Source organism: Eptesicus fuscus, chromosome 2 (genome assembly GCF_027574615.1).
Source record: "Eptesicus fuscus isolate TK198812 chromosome 2, DD_ASM_mEF_20220401, whole genome shotgun sequence".
NCBI classification, from domain to species: Eukaryota; Metazoa; Chordata; class Mammalia; order Chiroptera; family Vespertilionidae; genus Eptesicus; species Eptesicus fuscus.
In genome coordinates this window covers 1146494-1166000 of record NC_072474.1, presented here as the reverse complement: position 1 = coordinate 1166000, position 19507 = coordinate 1146494, and the positions used below count along the sequence as shown (strand labels likewise).

Genomic DNA, 19507 nt, shown 5'->3' with positions numbered 1-19507 from the left:
AACAAAGAACAGGCATTTTATACAAAAATATGTTCAGCATCATTAATAAGCAAGAAAATGAAAATTATAACTACAATAAGATACCATTTTATAACTACATCCTTATTACTAGGAAGCTCAATTTAATTGATGATGTTTAAAATGAAGAAAGCAGACTCTCTAGATAGACACTAAACAACGTTCTTTTGCTCATATAAAGTACAATCTTTAGAAAACAGCATGTATAAAGAACAAAGTAACTTTATTTACAAACTGCGAAAATTACACTTGTAATTTTCAAAATTTACTCAAGAATTCTTCTTAAAAATGGTTAAAAAATAAGCTCTGATTATCATCCTCAGCAACAAAAGGTATTCAATGGTTTGATGCGAACCAACCTACTCAATTATTACTTACCAATAAGATTTCTCCACAGAGAGCAGCAGAATAACCCTTAAACTTTGCAAAAGACATAAAATGCAAGAAGGGTTTCAGAAATAAAAACATACGTGGTTAGTTTAAATTATTCTGGAAAACTTGTTTTTAATTGTACAACCACTTTACCAGAGGCAATTTTAGATAATTTAGTCCTAATAGTTTTGTTAGCTCTAACCTTATTAACTTACTACATCATTTATAAAAGAGTTAAGAAATATAAAGCAAACTAGGCCTGATTTTCTTTATATTTTTAAAGCCACAAAAGTATTAATAAGAATTCTAGTTACTTTTTTCTATACTTCCTTGAAAACAAAAGCCAAACATACTTACTGTTGGTTTTTTTCATTTAAAGTATTCATGCCCTGGAGATCAGAAAGAGGTATCCTAGGATTTTTACGGGTTACACCTAGTATATAAAAAGCAAAAATTTTCAAATCAGTGCTAAGAAAAACTAAACATGAAATAATGTTTCCAATGAAAAATGAAATGTACTTTGATAGTAAATTATTTGCTAAACATGTCAGAATAGCTAAATAATAATATGAAGCAAGTCCCATGACTGTTACAAATCTGACTTAACCAACAATGAACCCAATTTTTTCAGCAATAAGTATATTGCTAAAATTGACTATTGATTTTAGTCTATTTTGTCGGATATGAGTATTGCTACTCCAGCTTTTTTTTTCTTTTCCATTTGCATGGAAAATTTTTTTCCATCCCTTCACTCTCATCCTGTGTGTCTTTTGTTCTGAGGTGGGTCTCTAGTAGAAAGCATATAGTTGGTTCATGTTTTTGTATCCATTATGCTACCCTATGCCTTTTGATTGGAGCATTTAATCCATTTATATTTAAGTTTATTTTTGAGAAGTACTTATTTATTGCCATTTTAATTCTGTATGTCTAGGTTTCTCTCTCTTTCTTCTCATTACAGCAGTCCCTTTAGCATTTCTTGTAATGCTGGCTTGGTGGTGATGTATTCCTTTAGCCATTTTTTTTTTCTGGGAAGCTCTTTATTTGACCTTCTATTCTGGATGGTAGCCTTGCTGGATATAGTTATCTTGGTTTCAGATCCTTGCTTTCCATTACCTTGAGCACTTCATGCCATTCCCTTCTGGCCTGCAGAGTTTCTGATGAGAAATCAGGTGTCAGCCTTATGGGAACTCCTTTGTAGGTAACAGTTTGCTTTTCTCTTGTCGCCTTTAAGATTCTCTCTTTGTCTTTAATTTTTGGCATTTTAATTACGATGTTTCTGGGCGTGGGCCTGGCTGGGTTCTTCTTGCTTGGGGTTCTCTGTGCCTCCTGAACTTGTGTGACTTTTTCCTTCACCGGAGTAAAGAAGTTTTCTGCCATTACTTCTTCAAACACGTTCTCTATGCCTTTCTCCCTTTCTGCCTCTTCTGGCACACCTGCTATTTTAATAGTGTTACATTTCATGTTGTCCCACAGCTCCCTTAAGCTGTCCTCCTGTTTTTTAATTGTTTTTTTCTTTTTGGTTCTCTGATTGAGTGGTTTTTTTCAACCCTGTCTTCTAATTCACTGATTTGATCATCAGCTTCCCCTAATCTGCTCTGTATTCCTTCCAATGTGTTCTTTATTTGTGCTATGTCATTCTTTATTTCCGACTATTCTTTTTTCATAGTTACTATATCTTTTCTCATGCTGTTGAGCATCTTTACCATCATTACTCTGAACTCTGTTTCAGATAAATTTCTTATCTCTGCTTAATTTATCTCTTCTTCTGGAGAATTTGCTTGTTCTTTCATTTGGGGGTTGTTTATTTGTCTCCTCATTTTGGCTGTCTGTCTGGGTTTGTGACTATGTATTAGGTAGATCCTCTATACCTCTCAATCTCTAGTGCAGGACAGTATCAAATGCTGTTTTTCAACTATTTTAAAGATCAATTAATCTCACATATAAAAACACTAAGAATCAAAGATGACAAATTGCTTTCTTAAGGATTACCAATATTCTTAAGTTTTAATTTTCTTCGAATCATTCAATAAACACTGGAACTCTATAAAGCATATGGCTACCAATTTTCATAACCTATCCACACAAAGACATTTACTATTGGTAAGACACATATGAAGAAGTGAAAGTATCTCTATTCAAGATAACAGTCTTTTATGTAGAAAATCATAATTAACCCACACAAAAAAATTAGAACTAATAAATGAGGTCAGTAAAATGACAAGATATAAGATCAACATTCAAAAATTGTATTTCTATACAATAATAAACAATTTTTAATAAAAAAATTAAGAAATTCCATTAATAACATCAACATAAAAAAATAAATTTAACAAAAAAGTATAAAATGCCTATACTGAAAATGACAAACATCATTAAAAGAAATTTAATCTAATTAAATGGAATTCCATCCATGCTCATGGATTAGAAAACTTAATAATGTTAAGATGGCAATGCTTCCCAAATTGATCTACAGATCTATGCAATCTCTATTAAAATTCCAGCTGCCTTTTTTTACAGAAATACTAGTAAATACACTGACCCTATAATTAATATGTATATGCAAGAGACCCAGAATAGCCAAAACAACATTGAAAAGGAGGAACATGGTAGGAGGACTCACACTCCTTGAATTCAAAACTTACTACAAAGAAACAGTAACTGAGACATGGTACCAGCATAACAATAAACAAATATATCAATGGAAGAAATTGAGAGTACAGAAATACACCTATTCACATTTATGATCAACTTAATTTTGATAAAGGTGCTAAGACAATTCAATGAAAAATAATTTCATTCCTTCAGTTTCTAATTCATGAACACTAATTTCCCTATGACAGATTATCATTGTCTATCCTCTATATCCATTCTTCTGCATATTAAAACAATCATCAAGTCTTTCCTCAATATTAGTAATTCAATTTTCATCTCTTTCCTCTACTTCTTGAGCTCATACAAGTGTTACTTTATAACTCTGCTTGTTTCAGTAGCTCAATACCTATTTTCATTATCATACTGATATTTTATATCCTCAAATGTGTGCTACATTAAAAAGACCTAAGGAATAGTATACTGAACACTTGCAACTGATCACTCAGATTAGGAAATGAAGCCCAGTGCACCACACTCGAATCCCATGCCAACAGCATCAGATCCCAAAATTGATCACTTGTTGGAATTATCATAAAAGTACTTTAAACAGCTATCATAATGTTCAATGACTTAAATTAGAAGATTATCTTACTGAGTTAAGAGACAGGAAGTCTCCAGAAAGAAATGGAAACTAAAAAAGAACCAAATGGATATTTTGGAACTAAAAACTGAAATTTTGTGAAATGAAAAATTCATTTCATGGGTTTAAGACGTGAAACAGCATAATGAACTTGAAATCAGATAAGTAAAAATTATCCAATCTGAAGAAAAGAAAGAACAAAAACAGAAAATAATGAACAGAGTATGAGGAATGTGTGTGATGTCAAATATTCTAAGATCATGTAAATTGGTATCTCAGAAGGAAAAGAAAAATTGTAGCAGAAAAAAAATTTTTAATATTGTCCAAAAATTTCCTAAATTTGATTAAAAACAATGAAGCACAAGTCCAAAAGGTGAAGCAAATCCCAAACAGGATAAATATAAATATTTAGGGAGATCACAGTCAAATTGCTAAAATTCAAAAGATAAATATAAAATCGTAAGCAACCAGTGTAAAAAAAGGTGCGTTAGATATGAAAGAATAACAATAGGGTGACATCAGAGTTTATAATCACAAATAATGTAGGGGAAAAATGGAACAACATCCTTAAAGTGCCAAAAGTTCGATAGTTCCTAATGATGTTAAATATATGTCTATGTTATGACACAGTAACTCCACTGATAAGTTTCATTCCAAAGAATAAAAATATATGTATTCAAATGACACAAACAAGAATGTTTGAATGGCTAGATCCCTCACAATAGCTCAAAACAGTACACAACCCTTTTATCCACCAAGAAATGAATGATAAACACAACGTTGTATATACAACTGTATATATGTATGTATGTGTGTGTATGCACACATATTCCACACAGTGGAATAAGTCAGCAACAAATTACTGAGATGACTATGTATAGCATTATGTTGCATAACTTCCGAACACCAAAGAATACACACTGTATGATCCCATTTCTGTAAAATTTTTAGAAAAGGCAAAACTAATTTACATAGCAATGAAAATCTTTTATTATTATTATTACAGGAATCTTAACAAAAGTTTTCTAGCCCTAGCCAGTTTGGCTCAGTGGCTAGAGCATTGGCCTGCGGACTAAAAGGTCCCAGGTTCGATTCTGGCCAAAGTCACTTGCCCAGGTTGCAGGCTCAATCCCCCACAGTAGAGGGCATGCAGGAGGCAGCCAAAAAATGATTCTCTCTCATCATTGATGTTTCTATCTCTCTATCTCTCTCCCTTTCTCTCTGAAATCAATAAAAAAATATTTTTAAAAAGTTGTCTCAAGGAGCTGGGAAAACGTACAAGAGAGCAAGAATTAATTTTCTGATACAATTTTATTCCAATATTTTATTTTTAATCATTTAATGTTCATGGTTTGTCTCTTACCGTTTAACTAATTTTTTTTTGTAACTGAATAATCTGTTTTTAAATGTTTAGTTCATTTTAATTTATTGGTATTGCCCTGGCCAGGTGGCTCAGTTGGTTGGAGCCTTGTCCCATACACCAAAAAGCTGCAGGTTCGATTCCCTGTCAGGGGTGCATGGAAGAGGCAACAGATCAATGTCTCTCTCTCTAAAATCAATAAAAACATAACCTCAGATGAGGATTAAAAATACATTATAAAAAATAATTTATTGGTGTTACTGATATATCTGGATTTTTTTCTGCCTCTTTATTTTATACTTTGTATTTACCCTAATTATTATGCAATTTTATCCAGATTTTCACTGAATTTATTTATATTCTGATTTCTTTTTTTCATTTTGTAAAGTTATATGGTATACACTCTTCTCTTTGATTATGAATTTTTAACACATTCATGAATTCGAATCTAAATTCTTTTCTTTTCCTAAAGAGTACAAGAACTTTCTAATGCTTTGATTCTAGTCAAACCATCCCTGTAACAGATAATGCTACACAGTACTTATTTTCATGTTGTTTTCTTCCCATTAATCAACCAAAGTAGATATTACTACTAAATTTTATAGACTGTTTATTTAGATTTATACACATTTACCAATTTCTTTATCAGAACTCAAAACTTTCCAGTGAGTTAGTTCAGCTTCTTTCTCCTCAAAATCTTTTCGTAAGTTCTACTGTAAAGATTTTTTTCAGATTACTGTTATTTATGGCTATTGTTCATCTCTGCCTGGCATATCTTTGTCCAGCCTTTCATTTTCATCGTTTTAAAAATTTTATAAGTAGTCAATTAAACGTTTTGAAAATCCATTTTGAGACTATAATTGGTGAGGTTAATCTATTTTTATTAATTTTAAATAGTAGCATTTGTATTTTATTTCATATCTCCCATTTAGTTTATTCTTTAAACTCATTTTCCCCTTAATTTTCACTTGTAAAGGTTTCTTATGAGACTTTAAAAGATAAAGATTCTATTTTTGTTTACCCATACCTAAAGCTGAAACTAATGGGCCTTATGGAAAATATATGCTTATCTTTATTAAAAACTGACAAACTGCTTTTCCAAAATAACTGTACTATTTTACATTGCCAATAGAGTTTGTAAGTGTTCCGATCGCTTCACATCCTCATCAGCATCCTACCTAATAAAAGAGAAACATGGAAATTGACTGTACCTTCGCTATGTCCACAGCCAATCAGAGCGAACAAGATGGCGGTTAATTTGCATATGCAGGTGCTGAGCGGCCTGGGTCCCGGAAACATCCTCCAGACCCAGGCCTCTCCGAGCCTATAGGCCCGCGCTTAGGTCCTGAGCGGCAGGAGTCCCAGAATGCCCCCTGGCCACTCGAAGCCTATGGGTGCAGGCCCCAAGCCGCCTGGCAGGTGGGAACATCCCCGCCCCCAGGGGCTTGCAAAGGCTTGCGCACGAAGCAGCGGTTTGGGGCCACGCCCCCAGCCAGGCGCCCACGACCGGGGGCTGCTGCTGGCCTCTGGGGTGTGCCGAGACCCTGGTGGCCACCACTGCGTGCTGCCCAGGGTCCCTGCATGCCCCGAGCCTGGGGCCCATGGTGGGGCTGGCTGTTGGCCTCCCCCAGCGGCTTGCAAAGGCTCGCGCACGATGCCGCGGTTTGGGGTGCAACCCCCAGCCAGGCGCCCAGGACCGGGGGCTGGCTGCTGGTCTCTGGGGTGTGCCAAGACCCTGGCGGCCACTGCTGTGTGCTGCCCAGGGTCTCTGCATGCCCCCAGCCTCGGGCCCAAGGTGGGACTGGCTGCTGGCCTCGGGGCGTTTGGAGACGGGGATGTTCCCGCCCCGCCCCAGAGGCTTTCCAAGCTCCAGCACCAAGTGGCGGTTCGTTTCCACACCCCCAGCCCAGCGCCCTCCACAGGGGGAGGGCTGCTGGCCTCTGGGGTGTGCGGAGACCCCGGCAGCCACCACCATGTGACAGGGACACGCCCCTAGCCCAGTGGTCACAACCCAGGGGCTGCATGAGCTGCAGAGGATACACCTTTTTAAAAAATATATTTTATTGATTTTTTTTAAAGAGAAGAGGGGAGAGGGATAGACAGTCGGAAATATCAATGAGAAACATTGATTAGCTGGAGATGTGCCTCCAACCAAGGTACATGCCCTTAACAGGAATCAAACCTGGGACCCTTCAGTCTGCAGGCCCACGGTCTATCCACTGAGCCAAACCATTTTGAGAGTAAATACCTTTTCTGACAACTCATTGGCTAAGCTCCCTGTAGGCCACCAATTGCAGTGTTCTTGGTAATTTGGGTTATAAGAATCCAAGAAGGTGATCTAGGGTTTTTCCACCACACTCTTGAAGGAAAAAATGAAGGTCCCTTGAGGGGTCCTAGATTGGAGAGACTGCAGGCTGGGCTGAGGGACAACACCCCCCCCCCCACTCTGAATTTCATGCACTGGGCCTCTAGTTGTGATTATAATTTGCATTTTCCAAATGACTAATGAAGCTGATAATTTTTCATGGGTCTATGGACCATTTACATATCTTCTTTTTGGAAATGTTTATTCAAATCTTTGGCCATTTTTTACTTATTTTTGTCTTACTGTTGCAGGATTTTTTTAAAAATTTTGTTTTCAAGTCCATTAACAGTTTTCAGTATTACAAATATTGTTTCCCAGCTGTGGTATACTTTTTGTTTTCTTAATATAATTTTAAAAGATGAAGTTTTCCATTTCAGTGGACTCCAATTTATCAATTTTTTCATGCTCTTATTATCCGATCTAAGAAATCTTCGCCTGTCTCAAGATTGCAAAGATTTTCTCTCAGGTTTTTTTTTCTACAAAAATTAAAAGTTTTACTCTTTACAAAGTCCATTTTGAGTTAATTTTTATGTATTAGGGTCAAAGTTCTCTTGTAATAAATAAATACCCAATTGTTCCAGTGCCATTTATTTAAAAGACTATATACTTTGCCCCCACTGAATTACCTCAGCACCTTTATGGAAAATCAATTGACCATATATGTGTAAGACCTACTCCTGGATTCTTTACGTGATCCTATTGATCAGATTCTATTGATCCTTATACTGAGAATAATTTCATGATTATCTTAGTGTTGAAATCATATAGTGTAAGTCTCCAGTTTTGTTCTTTTTCAAAATTATTTGGTCATTCTAGCTATTCTATATTTCTATATAAATTTTAGTTACCATCTTATGAATTTCTACCAAAAATCTGCTCTGATATTCATTAGGATTACATATTCAATCTACAGATCCATTTGGGAGATAACTGACATCTTATAAAAACAAAAACATATACCTATCTTCACCTATTTAGATATTTTTTATTTTCTTTCAATTGGACACCAGTCTAATACATACTTCATTAAATTTTCCCCTAAGTATTTCATGTTTTGGTATATTATTGTCCGTTGCATATTAAACTGCTCTAAAACCTAGCACTGTAAAATAACAGTTATCATATCAAAGATTCTAGAAGAACAGGTTTCAAGAGCTGCTCAGCTGGGTAGTTCTGACAAGATCTCATTAGATTGTATTCAAACTGTCAGCCAAGGCTGCAGTCATCTGAAGACTGAAATAGAACTGAAGGATCTGTTTCTAAGGTCACTCATGTAGTTGGTGGCAAGCCTCAGTGCCTGCTAACTAGAGGCTTCAGAGGGATTTTTAATAGGGCTACTCACAAATAGCAATTTGCTGTTCTTAGGGACAATGAACAGAGAGAGCTAGGAAGAAATTACCTAAGATGGAAATTGCAATCCTTTATAACTTAATTTCAGAAGCAACATACTACCACTTCTGCCATGTACTATAGATCACTAACACTAGTAAAATCTGGGAGATTACACAAAGTTATAAATATCAGAAGAAGGAGATAACTGGGGCTATTGAAGAGGCTGGCAGCCATAGATGTATACGTGGAACTTACAAATTTCACTTTCCAAGTGAATTCATGATTAGTATATTACATTTTAATTTCACATATTGACCTGGTATCCTTTGACTGTTAAACTCACTTTTTAGATTAAAGAGCATTTTTTTTCAAACTCCTTAGCACTTTCTATACAGATGCTCATGCTGTCTACATCTTCTTTTTAAACCTATGTACCTTTTATTTCTTTTTGTTGAGTGGTGAAAGCAAGTATCTTTGCCTTGTTCTACATGTCAGGGAGAAGCATTCCATCTTTCTCCATTAAGTATAAAGTCTGCTATAAAATTTTCACATGTAAAGTTGAAAAAGTTACCCTGGCTGGGTAGCTCAGTTGGTTGATCATCCTCCCATGAACCTAAAGTTTACAGGTTTGAAATCTAATCAGGCAATCAGGAGGCAAACAATATCTGTCTCTGTCTCTGTCTCTGTCTCTGTCTCTCTCTCTCTCTGTCTCTCTCTCTCTCTCTCTCAAATCAAAACATATCCTCAGGTGAGGATTTAAAAAGTCACCCTGGTTGGTGTTGCACCGTGGTTAGAGTGCCAGCCTGCGCACCGAGGAGTCGTGGGTTCAATCGCCAGCCCAGGCCGGGGTGCATGCAGGGGGCAACCAATCAATGTGTCTCTCTTACATCAAAGTTTCTCTCTCTCTCTCTCTCTCTCTCTCTCTCTCTCTCTCTCTCTCTCTCTCTCTCTCTCTCTCTCCCTCTCCTCTCCTCTCCCCCTCTGTCTCCATCTCCCCCTCTCTCTCTCCCTTCCACTCTCTCTTAAAAAAAAAAAAATCAATGGAAAAAATATCCTCAGGTGAGGATTAACAACAAAAACAACAGAAAGTTGTCTTCTATTCCTAGGCTGCTAAGTTTTATAATAGGAAGGGGCATAGAATTATGACAAACTCTTTTTATACATCTACTGAGATAACCATGTGTTTTTTTAGATGGTTAATATGGCGAGTTATATTGATTTTCTATTATCAAACCCCAAACTTTCATTCCTAGAATAAGTTCCACTTATTGTTACCTTTAGTCTTCATATATTATTTTCTATATAGTCCTGAATTCAGTGTGCTCTTATTCAGGAATTTTACACCTAACATTGTGAGGTATGCTGGTTTGTAGATTAGTTCCTATAATATTTTTGTCTGATTTTTGTATTTGAGTAATAATACTGGCCTCATGATATGATTTGTATAGTGTTCCTTACTTCTCTATTTTCTGAAAGAGTTGAGAACTGGTATTATTCTTTTCTTAGACATCTCTTAAACAAAATTCACGATTGAAGCTATTTGGGTTTGAACTCTTTTGTGTTTTTGTGTGAAAATTGTACTTATGAATCCAATATCATTAACAGATACAGGGCTAATAAGATTTTCTATTTTTCCTTGGGTCCATTTAGATGACTTGTTGACACTGAATGAATTTGTCAATTTCATCAAGGTTGAATTTATTGGCATAAATGTTCATAATTCCACTGCTCCTTAACCTTTTGATCTGTACCATATGCAACTGTGCCTATACTTTAAATCCAGATAACAGTATTTGCTCTTCGCTCATGTTTCTTGATCAGAATGGCAAGAACAGCACTGTCCAATTCAGCAGCCACTAGCCATATGTGGCCATTCAAATTTAAATTGATTAATGCTTCCGTTTTTAAATTTTTTTTAATTTCAGGTACTTAACAGCCACATGTGGGCTAATGGCTACAGTTTTGGACAGCATAGTTGGAGAACATTTCCATCTTCACAGAAAGTGCTATTGGACAGTGCTATTTGGGCTCGAACTTTATCCATTTCATTGTTCTTTTTGAAAAAACAGCTTTTGGTTTCCACTGTTGGCCTGCTTTCTATTCACAGATTTTAGCTCTTAACCTTTTTCACTTCCTTCTACTTGTTTTGGGTCTAATATGTTCTTCTTGTTGTAGCTTCATAATGCAAAAGCTTATTACATCATTAATGATATTTTTATCTTATTTTTTCCTAATATAAAGATTTAAAGCTAGAAATTTTCTTCTAAGCACTTTAGTTGCATTACACACGATGTAATGTGTTGTTTCCATTATCATTCAGATCAAGAGACTTTCATGTTTCCCTTATGAATTTTTCTTTAACTCATGAGTTATTTATATACTAGAGGCCCGGCACACGAAATTCATGTGCGGTAAGAGTCCCTAGGCCTGGCCTGCGCCTGGCCTGCGATCAGGGCCATCTTCCCCCACAGCCCGAAGCCAGCCCGCCCCCCACTCCCACCCACCCCCAGTTCCCCATTCGCCATTGGGCGATTGGAGCCTGCCGCATGGGGGAGGGACCAAGATATCACCGTTCCCGCCCACTCGCTGGCCCTGCCCCACTGCGGGTCGCCCTCTGTGTGTGGGGTGATCAGTGGGGTAGGGACCTTGGCCTGGCACCGCCCGCGTCCCTCGCCACCCATCCCTGGTTCCCTGTTCACCATCCGGCGATGGGAGCCTGCTGGCCGGGGAAAGGAACCAAGAAGTGGTCAGTGCGCCTCACAGTGACTGGTCAAGCAGTTGTGGTCGTTCCACAGTTAGGGTTAATTTGCATATTACCCTTTTATTATATAGGATGTTGTTTATTTTCCAAATATATAAGAATTTCTCAGGTAACTTTCTATTGTTAACTGTCCATTTTGGTCAGACAACATACTTTAAATTTCAACCATTTGTGTAACCACACTAAACTAAAGCCTGAGGCCCCGGACAGTAAGGCAGCCACAGTCAGCAAGGTGAGAGTCGTTAGGAGCATCAAGCCCCACACAGCCCTTTCCTGATTATTGATCCTTCATCTTTTTCATGAATATCACCATCTCCATTGTCCTGAGACTAGACTGTCAAAAGTATGGGTTCAAATTGAAATGAAGTTCTATTCTACCCTTTTTCTCTTTCTCCTGCCATCTTATGCCTTATCCTTTCCAGAGCTCCTGACCTTTGCAGAAGTGGGGCTGCATCTCATACTCACGATAACCCCGATTTCTACCCAATCCTCTAATTTCCTCCCTGCCAAATCTCAGAGAATCAGTCACTGCAGAGGGAAGGGGGGAGCACCAGGAATGAAAAGGAGGAGGAAAAGCCACAATACCTTTTATGCCTTAACCTTGAAGGTCACAAAGTCACTTGTGCCACATTCCATTTGTTAGAAGGGAGTCACTAAGTATAGCACAAACCTTTTGAAGGGAGGAGTATCAAAGAATTTGTGGACACATTTTAAACTGCCAGAAAATAATTTTTACCTTAAATAGTCATATACCTTTTTTAAAGAAATTAAGAAACGGAAAGAAAATACATATAGTCATTTGTTTTATACATATTTACTATTTCTGATTTCTTTATTCCTTCCAGTAATTCATGGATCAACATAGTCGAGTCCATGGGCCAAATCAAACCCATTACCTATTTTTGCAAGGTCTATGAACTAAGGATGGTTTTTATATTTTAAAATGGTTGAAAAAAAATAAATGGAAGAATCTTTTTGTGACATTCGAAAATCATATATTTAAATTTCACTGTGCATAATAAAGTTTCATTGGAACATAGCCATACCCACGTATTTATATATTGTCTATGGCTCCTTTCATAGCAGAACTGAGTTGTTTCACTAGAGACCACATGACCTACAAAGTCTAAAATGTTTACTATCTGGTCCTTTGCAGAAAAAGTTTACCAATCTCTACTATATATACAAGTTACCATCTTGTGGTGTCCTTTCCCTTTAGCCTGAAGAATTTTCAATACCATTTCTTGTAGAATACAAACTATAGTGACCAAGAGTCTCAGATTTTGTTTATCTGAAAACATCTTTACTTCAGCTTCATTTTTGAAGGATACCTTTGCTGTGAATTGGACACTGTGGATAATAATTTGCAGCACCACTAGATTCTGTTGTGTTCTTCTGACTGTTGATTTTTCTTCTAACAGATAGTTAACTTTTCTTCTAACAGGTAGTTAACTAGTCTGGTCCCAAACTACAAATACAGAAATTTTGCCTAAAAGCTGTTTTGGTTTGGGGGTTTTGCTCTGTTTTGTTTTTAACTGTGATTTTTTTATATCTTTCATTCTCCACTGCTTTCAATGAGAACTGTTAATCATATCATTATTCTCCTATACTTAATGTAATATTTTCTCTTAGCTGTTTTAAAGATTTTCTCTTTAGCAATTTGCCTATAATGTGCCTAGTTGTGGCTTTATTTTGTACTTATTCTTCATAAAGGTCACTGATCTTCTTGGATCTCTAAGCTAGTTATTTTTTAAACAATCATGAAAAGTTTTCAGCCACTGTTTCTTCAAATATTTTTTTGTCTCTCTCTTTCTCTTCTCTACTTATGAGATTCCAACTAAGGCAATAAGTATTCAGCTTTCCCCACACAAAAGCTATGCACTGATACAAAAAACCCTCAGTCAGAAAAGCAACAAACTTGCAAATCTCACCTACTGCAGTTGCATCTTTCAAAGGTTATCTCCTATTTGGTTTGCAATGCTTCTTTGACAGAGCCCCTACAGTCTTTCTTTCCAGTATACTCACAGCAGTCAGTCAGGTATGGCTGACAGTATTCATATTCTAACTAAATCTACGCACAGGTGGGGGCCCTAGGCCTGGCTGGCGATCAGGGCCTATTGGGACCATCTTGCCCAGTCCCAATCGAGGCTGGGCAGGCAAGGGCCTGCCAGCTGCTGGCCAGGGCCTGGGGGCCTGCCGGCCACCGGACAAGGCCTGCCAGCTGCTGGATGGGGTGAGGGATGGGGGGAGGGACCAGGGGAGGCTGGCTGTGGGAGTGCACTGTGGCAGCTCCTGCATTGATCATCTGCCCCCTGGTGGTCAGTGCGCGTCATAGTGACTGGTCTACCGGTAGTTCCGGTCTTTCGGTCGTAAAGGTCGCTTAGGCTTTTACATATATACTAGAGGCCCGGTGCACAAAATTTGTGCACAAGGGAAGGAGGGAGGAGGGTCCCCTCAGCCCAGCCTGCACCCTCTCCAATCTGGGACCCCTCGGGGGATGTCCGACTGCCGGTTTAGGCCCAATCCTTGGGATCGGGCCTAAATCAGCAGTTGGACAGCCCTCTCACAATCCTGGATCGCTGGCTCCTAACCGCTCACCTGCCTGCCTGCATGATTGCCCCTAACTGCCCCCCTGCCAGCCTGATCACCCTTAACTGCCTCTGCTTATGAGCCTGATCACCCCTCACTGCCCCCCTTGCCAGCCTGGTTGCCCCTAACTGGCCCCCTACCGGACTGATCACCCTTAACTGCCTCTGCCTCCTGGGCTGATCGCTCCCAACTCGCCCCCCTGCCCCCGCCGGCCTGGTTGCCCCCCACATCCCCCCCTGTGGGCCTGGTCGCCCCACACAGCCTGCTGCTCAGTCGTTTGGTCGCCCCTCACTAATCCCCCTGCCGGCCTGGTCGCCCCACGCAGCCTGTTCAGTTGTCCCTTTGGTTGTGATGGTCGTTTAGGCTTTTATATAGATAGATTGATGAGAGTTGGGAAGTACTTTGTGCAAAAAGCCACACATTCACAATTCTTACCCAGTACTTAAAGAATGATTCTCCTCAAGTTTCTGCTTCTTTTTGGTCTTTTTTGGTCTTCTACTCTTTGGGGTCTTTTTCCAGTCCTTTCAAATAGTTATTTTGAATTTTTTTTTCAAGGTTTTATCATTTTTATCTGAGAGAGGGTTCATTCACCTCACCAATTTACCATTATCTAAAGCTAGTAGTCCCTGGTTTTTGTTTTTTAAACAATCTCCAAAACATGTTTATAATTTTATATATTATAAAGTTTTAATTATTGGTAGCACTACAATGGAAAAGGAAATAAACTACCTAAAATAATGAAAAAAGTCCTACTTCCACAAGTGTAAAAATAAATTTGCATGTGAATGCAGGTAAATGTACAATTTCTTTATACAGCCTGTGCTGAAATTTGTGCTTTCCTATTCTGGGCCAACATATACCAAGCTGGAATACAATCAAGCCTAAGAATGTGAGGCTGAGAGACATGAAAATCAACAAAACAAATAAATCACTTGCAACTATTTAAAAGTTAAAAACAATTAATTTAAGCTCCCAGAAAAGAGCTATAGAGTGTTTTAAACAATGTTCCATGGATTAAAATATTTTAAAAAGAAAGATGGATAAATGGAATAAGAACTTGTATACCTTTTAGAAATAATACCAATAATTAACAGTAACATTTAAGGATGTCTTTTTTTTAATGAGATACTTACCTTTGTTCTTTTTAAAATGAGAAAACATTTTAAATAATGTTTTTCAAAATACATTACATATTTTCTTATACCAAGATATAATAAGAACTAAATAAGAAGAACTAAAGAAAAAAAGGCATAGCCTGGCTGGCATCGCTCGGTGGTTGAGCATCGATCCCATGAACCAGGAGGTCACGGTTAGATTCCAGTCAGGGTACATACCCAGGTTGTGGGCTCAATCCCCAGTGTGGGGCATGCAGGAGGCAGCCTACCAATGATTCTCTTTTATCATTGATGTTTCTATCTCTCTCTCCCTCTCCTTTCCTCTCTGAAATCAATAAAAATATATTTTTTAAGAAAGAAAGAAAAGCCCTAACTGGTTTGGCTCAGTCAGTGGATAGAGCATCGGCCTGCAGACTGGGAGGGTCCCAGGTTCCATTCCGGTCAAGGGCATGTACCTTGGTTGCAGGCACATCCCCAGTGGGGTGTGTGCAGGAGGCAGCTGATCGATGTTTCTCTCTCATCGATGTTTCTAACTCTCTATCCTCTCCCTTCCTCTCTGTAAAAAATCAATAAAATATTTTTTAAAAAAAAGAAAGAAAAAGAAAAAACCTTAACATTTGTTCTTAGGAATTTCACTCACTGATAACAGGATACTAAAATTTCATGAAATTTCAATCACAAAACTGGGAAATTAGCAAAGTGTACCTGTAGTGTACTGTAAAAAGCTTAGAACAGAAAATGTAAGTAGTTTAGATCCATCATATGCAAATTTCTGAGTTAATCAAGTATTCTGTAGTATCCTTTTATTCTCATTATTTCAATTAGCCAAATAACTATAATCCACAATAGGTAAAAGAACCCATTTTTATGCAGAAGGAGTATAACAAATAGAAAAAGAAGAAATGGAGACCAAGAGCATCTTTTTACACCTATTTTACTAAAAGAAAAAAGAACATCAACTATGATTCTGTCATTCTTCCTTAAGCCAAAACATTAATGTGGTAGCTTTGCTCTAAACCAGACATAAGAAAGTGTGATAGGACTGCAATCAAATTCAACTATAAACAAACATAAAAATCAGCAGGAATTTGAAAGGGGAAACTTGTAGCAGTGTTGGATATATTAATCATCTTGTGGTGATTATTTCACAGGTGCATATATTATGTAAAAACTTACCAAACTCTATGCTTTTGCATGCAGTTTGTTTTACCTCAATTAGATTTCAATAAAGCTTAAAAAAAAAAAAGTCAGCAGGAAAGAAAATCACTATTTATTTTTACCCACCACTCAGCTACTTTAAAGACAAAAATAAAAATCAATTCAGAGTCTTTAACAAAATGTAATTAAAAACTCAAGCAAACAGACATTCAAATTAAAAAAACAGGTATATCGACTTTTTTAAGAGAAAAAACTAAAGTTTCATTAAAAATATCCTGAGAACAATTGGTCAAAGGATTCTGGAGGTCATATTGCCTATATAATTTATGCCCCACCCTGGTGTAGAATGCTCTTGGTTTCCATTTCCAAATGGATATATGATGACATAGTTTATCAGGATTTTCAGCCTTACTGTACTTTTCTTCCTTGCATCTCTGCAGAATCTCTAAGCTCCTCTGGTGGACTGGGTGTTGGAGAAAGCTAAAACTATCCATACTTTTCAAAATTGCACATGGCGCTGTATCATCATGCCCTTAGGAAGCAAAAGAAAAACAAAAAAATTGAGAAAAGAAAAAGACATTATATAAGCCCAAACCAATTGATAATCAAGGACAATGCTGCCAACTTTCTTCGAGTATATAAAAACATATCAAATGATAGGAGTTAAAGGTGAATGGTTTTTCCAATTAATTTGAGGAAATTACACAACAATAACAGTAAAAAATAAAGGTCCTTTTTAGTAATCAAAATATCCTTTTCAGTACTCAAAGTGTTGGAAGTTAGCACCATACTAATAATTTCCAATTTAAAATACAACTGGTATGGAAATTTCAAAAACAATTGGTATGGTTTAGACTTTTTTTTTAAATTGACTCATTTTTTTCAGGTCTGAAATATAATTGGCATATAGTTGGCAACAATGCAAGAAACACTGATGAACCCCAAAGAGAAATTTATCCAAAACAAATTACCAAAAGTTAAACAATTATATCACAAATCTTGCAATTAACAGCACTTATAGGAATTCCAACAAGTGTGTCAATGTTGAAAGAGTGAACAGAAAAGCACCACAGAGCAGGAAATCCCAGCATCACTTCTGTATATTTATAAATCTAAAAACAAGCTAAAAAATCTGTACCTCACCACCAATTCTTATAAAGTGAGACAGAATCAACTACTGGTGGGAAAGGAAAGAGAGCACTTTCAAGTAAGGACCAAAGCCCCAGATTAGTGTTGCTGAACCAATGAATCACTCAAGCAATAATGGGGGGTGAGGGGGAGCTTCAGTGCCATAAATATTAGCAATAAATTAATTTAAAAGAGAATACAGGTTTTCCAGGTATGGAGGGACTTAAGTATCATTTACTTAGAGAATATCTCTAGACTTATGCCATTAAGTTCAAATTTAAGTACCTTGCCTTTAAAAAGCAAAAGTGAATAGTTACCAGATAGAAGTAAATTAAACAATGAACTGAAGTTCCATTGGTGCATATCTATATATATAAAAGCCTAAGCGACCGAACATGTCAACAGGTAGCTATGATGCACACTGACCACCAGTGGGAAGATGCTCAACGCAGGAGCTGACCCCTGGTGGTCAGTGCACTCCCACAGCCAACCTCCTGTGGCTGGCCAACCTCCTGCGACTGCCACCCTCCTGTGGTGCCTTCCCGTGGCTGGCCGGGTGGTCAGTGCACTCCCACAGCTACCCTCCCACAATCAGCCAACCTCTCACAGTCCCTCCCCGCAGCTGGCCAGCCCCAATTGGGACTGTGCGGGACAGCCCCAATGGACACCGATCATCTGCCAGGCCAAGGGACCCCACCTGTGCACAAATTCATGCACCAGACCTCTAGTCTATCATATATAATAAAAGGGTAATAAGCAAATTGACCCTAACGGCGGAATGACCAGGAACACCCATCGCTATGACTTGCACTGACCACCAGGGGACAGAAGCTCAGTGGAGGAGCTGGCCCTGGTGGTCAGTGCGCTCCCACAGGGGGAGCGTTGCTCAGCCAGAAGCCCGGCTAGTGAGCCCAGCAGCGGTGGCAGGAGCCTCTCCTGCCTCCAAGGCAGCGCTAAGGAGCAGCAAGCCGGGCTCAAGGCTGGCGAGCACAGCAGTGGTGGTGGAAGCCTATTCCACCTCCAACGTAAGTGGGCGGTAAGGAGTGAGGGGTCCCAGAATACAAGAGCCCCGGACTGTGAGAGGGATGTCTGACTGCCGGCTTAGGCCCGATCCCCTACGAATTTCATGCACCAGGCCTCTAGTTCCTTTATAAGGCAGAATAAAATTCCATTTTATGGATATACCACATTTGATTTTTCAATCACGAGTTAATGGGCATTTGGGTTGTTGCCACCTTTTGGTTATCCTATAAAGGCAGTCCCCGGGTTACATCGGATTCAACGTATGTTGTTTTGTGGTTACATCACCATCTCCCATTTATTTATTTAAAAAAAAAAAAAAGTTCCACCATTTTGACTTATATACATATGTGCTTTATGTTTTTTATTATTTATTTACCACAAGTAAAGGTCAGGAATTGTTATCTTTCTTTTAAATTCTTTTACTGTTTTACTTCATTCCTGCTGTGTATGTGCTCCATTTGAGTGGCGTAGGTGCATAGGTAGGTGGGTTCCGACTTTCGGGGAAAATCGTATTACATAGGAGGAACGGATTTCCGACGTAACCTGAGGACCCACTGTATACCAGGTGTAACGGTTAATAATGCGGATTTTGTAATCAAAGAAAATACAATAATTTCAAGAGAAACATCAAAAGTGCTTTATTCAAAGTAATGTCCATCACTAGCTACACATTTCCCCCATCTTTAAGGTATACCGTCCCCATAGAACTTTTCTTGTTTTGAGCCAAACCATTCAGAGACCAAATTTCCCACTTCTTCGTACATTTTGAAGTGCTGCTCAGAAAGTGTATGTGCCATCGATCGGAACAAGTGGTAATCTGAAGGCACAAGGTCTGGTGAATAAGGCGGGTGGGTTAATACTTCCCAGGCAAGATCTTTTCACGTGTCTTTAACTGTTTTGAAGTGTGTGATGGTGTGTCATCATGAAGCACAATTACTTTGCTGTGTCTTCTGGCACATTCTGGTCGTTTCACGATCAAAGCGTGGCTCAAATTGATTATTTGTTGTCGGTAGTGATCACTATTAACGTTTTCACCTGGTTTTAGAAGCTCATA

General features: G+C 38.1%; 1 protein-coding gene across 1 annotated transcript in view; it reads right to left on the bottom strand.

Annotated features, from left to right (window-relative positions):
• MYO9A (myosin IXA) overlaps positions 1–19507 on the bottom strand; it is a 321663-nt gene that overhangs the window by 130627 nt on the left and 171529 nt on the right. The window contains exons 15-16 of the mRNA XM_008151369.3: positions 16715–16834; positions 748–823 (exon numbers count right to left, since the gene is read on the bottom strand). Coding sequence (XP_008149591.2) covers positions 748–823; positions 16715–16834 — 196 coding nt within the window. The remainder of the gene's footprint in view (positions 1–747; positions 824–16714; positions 16835–19507) is intronic.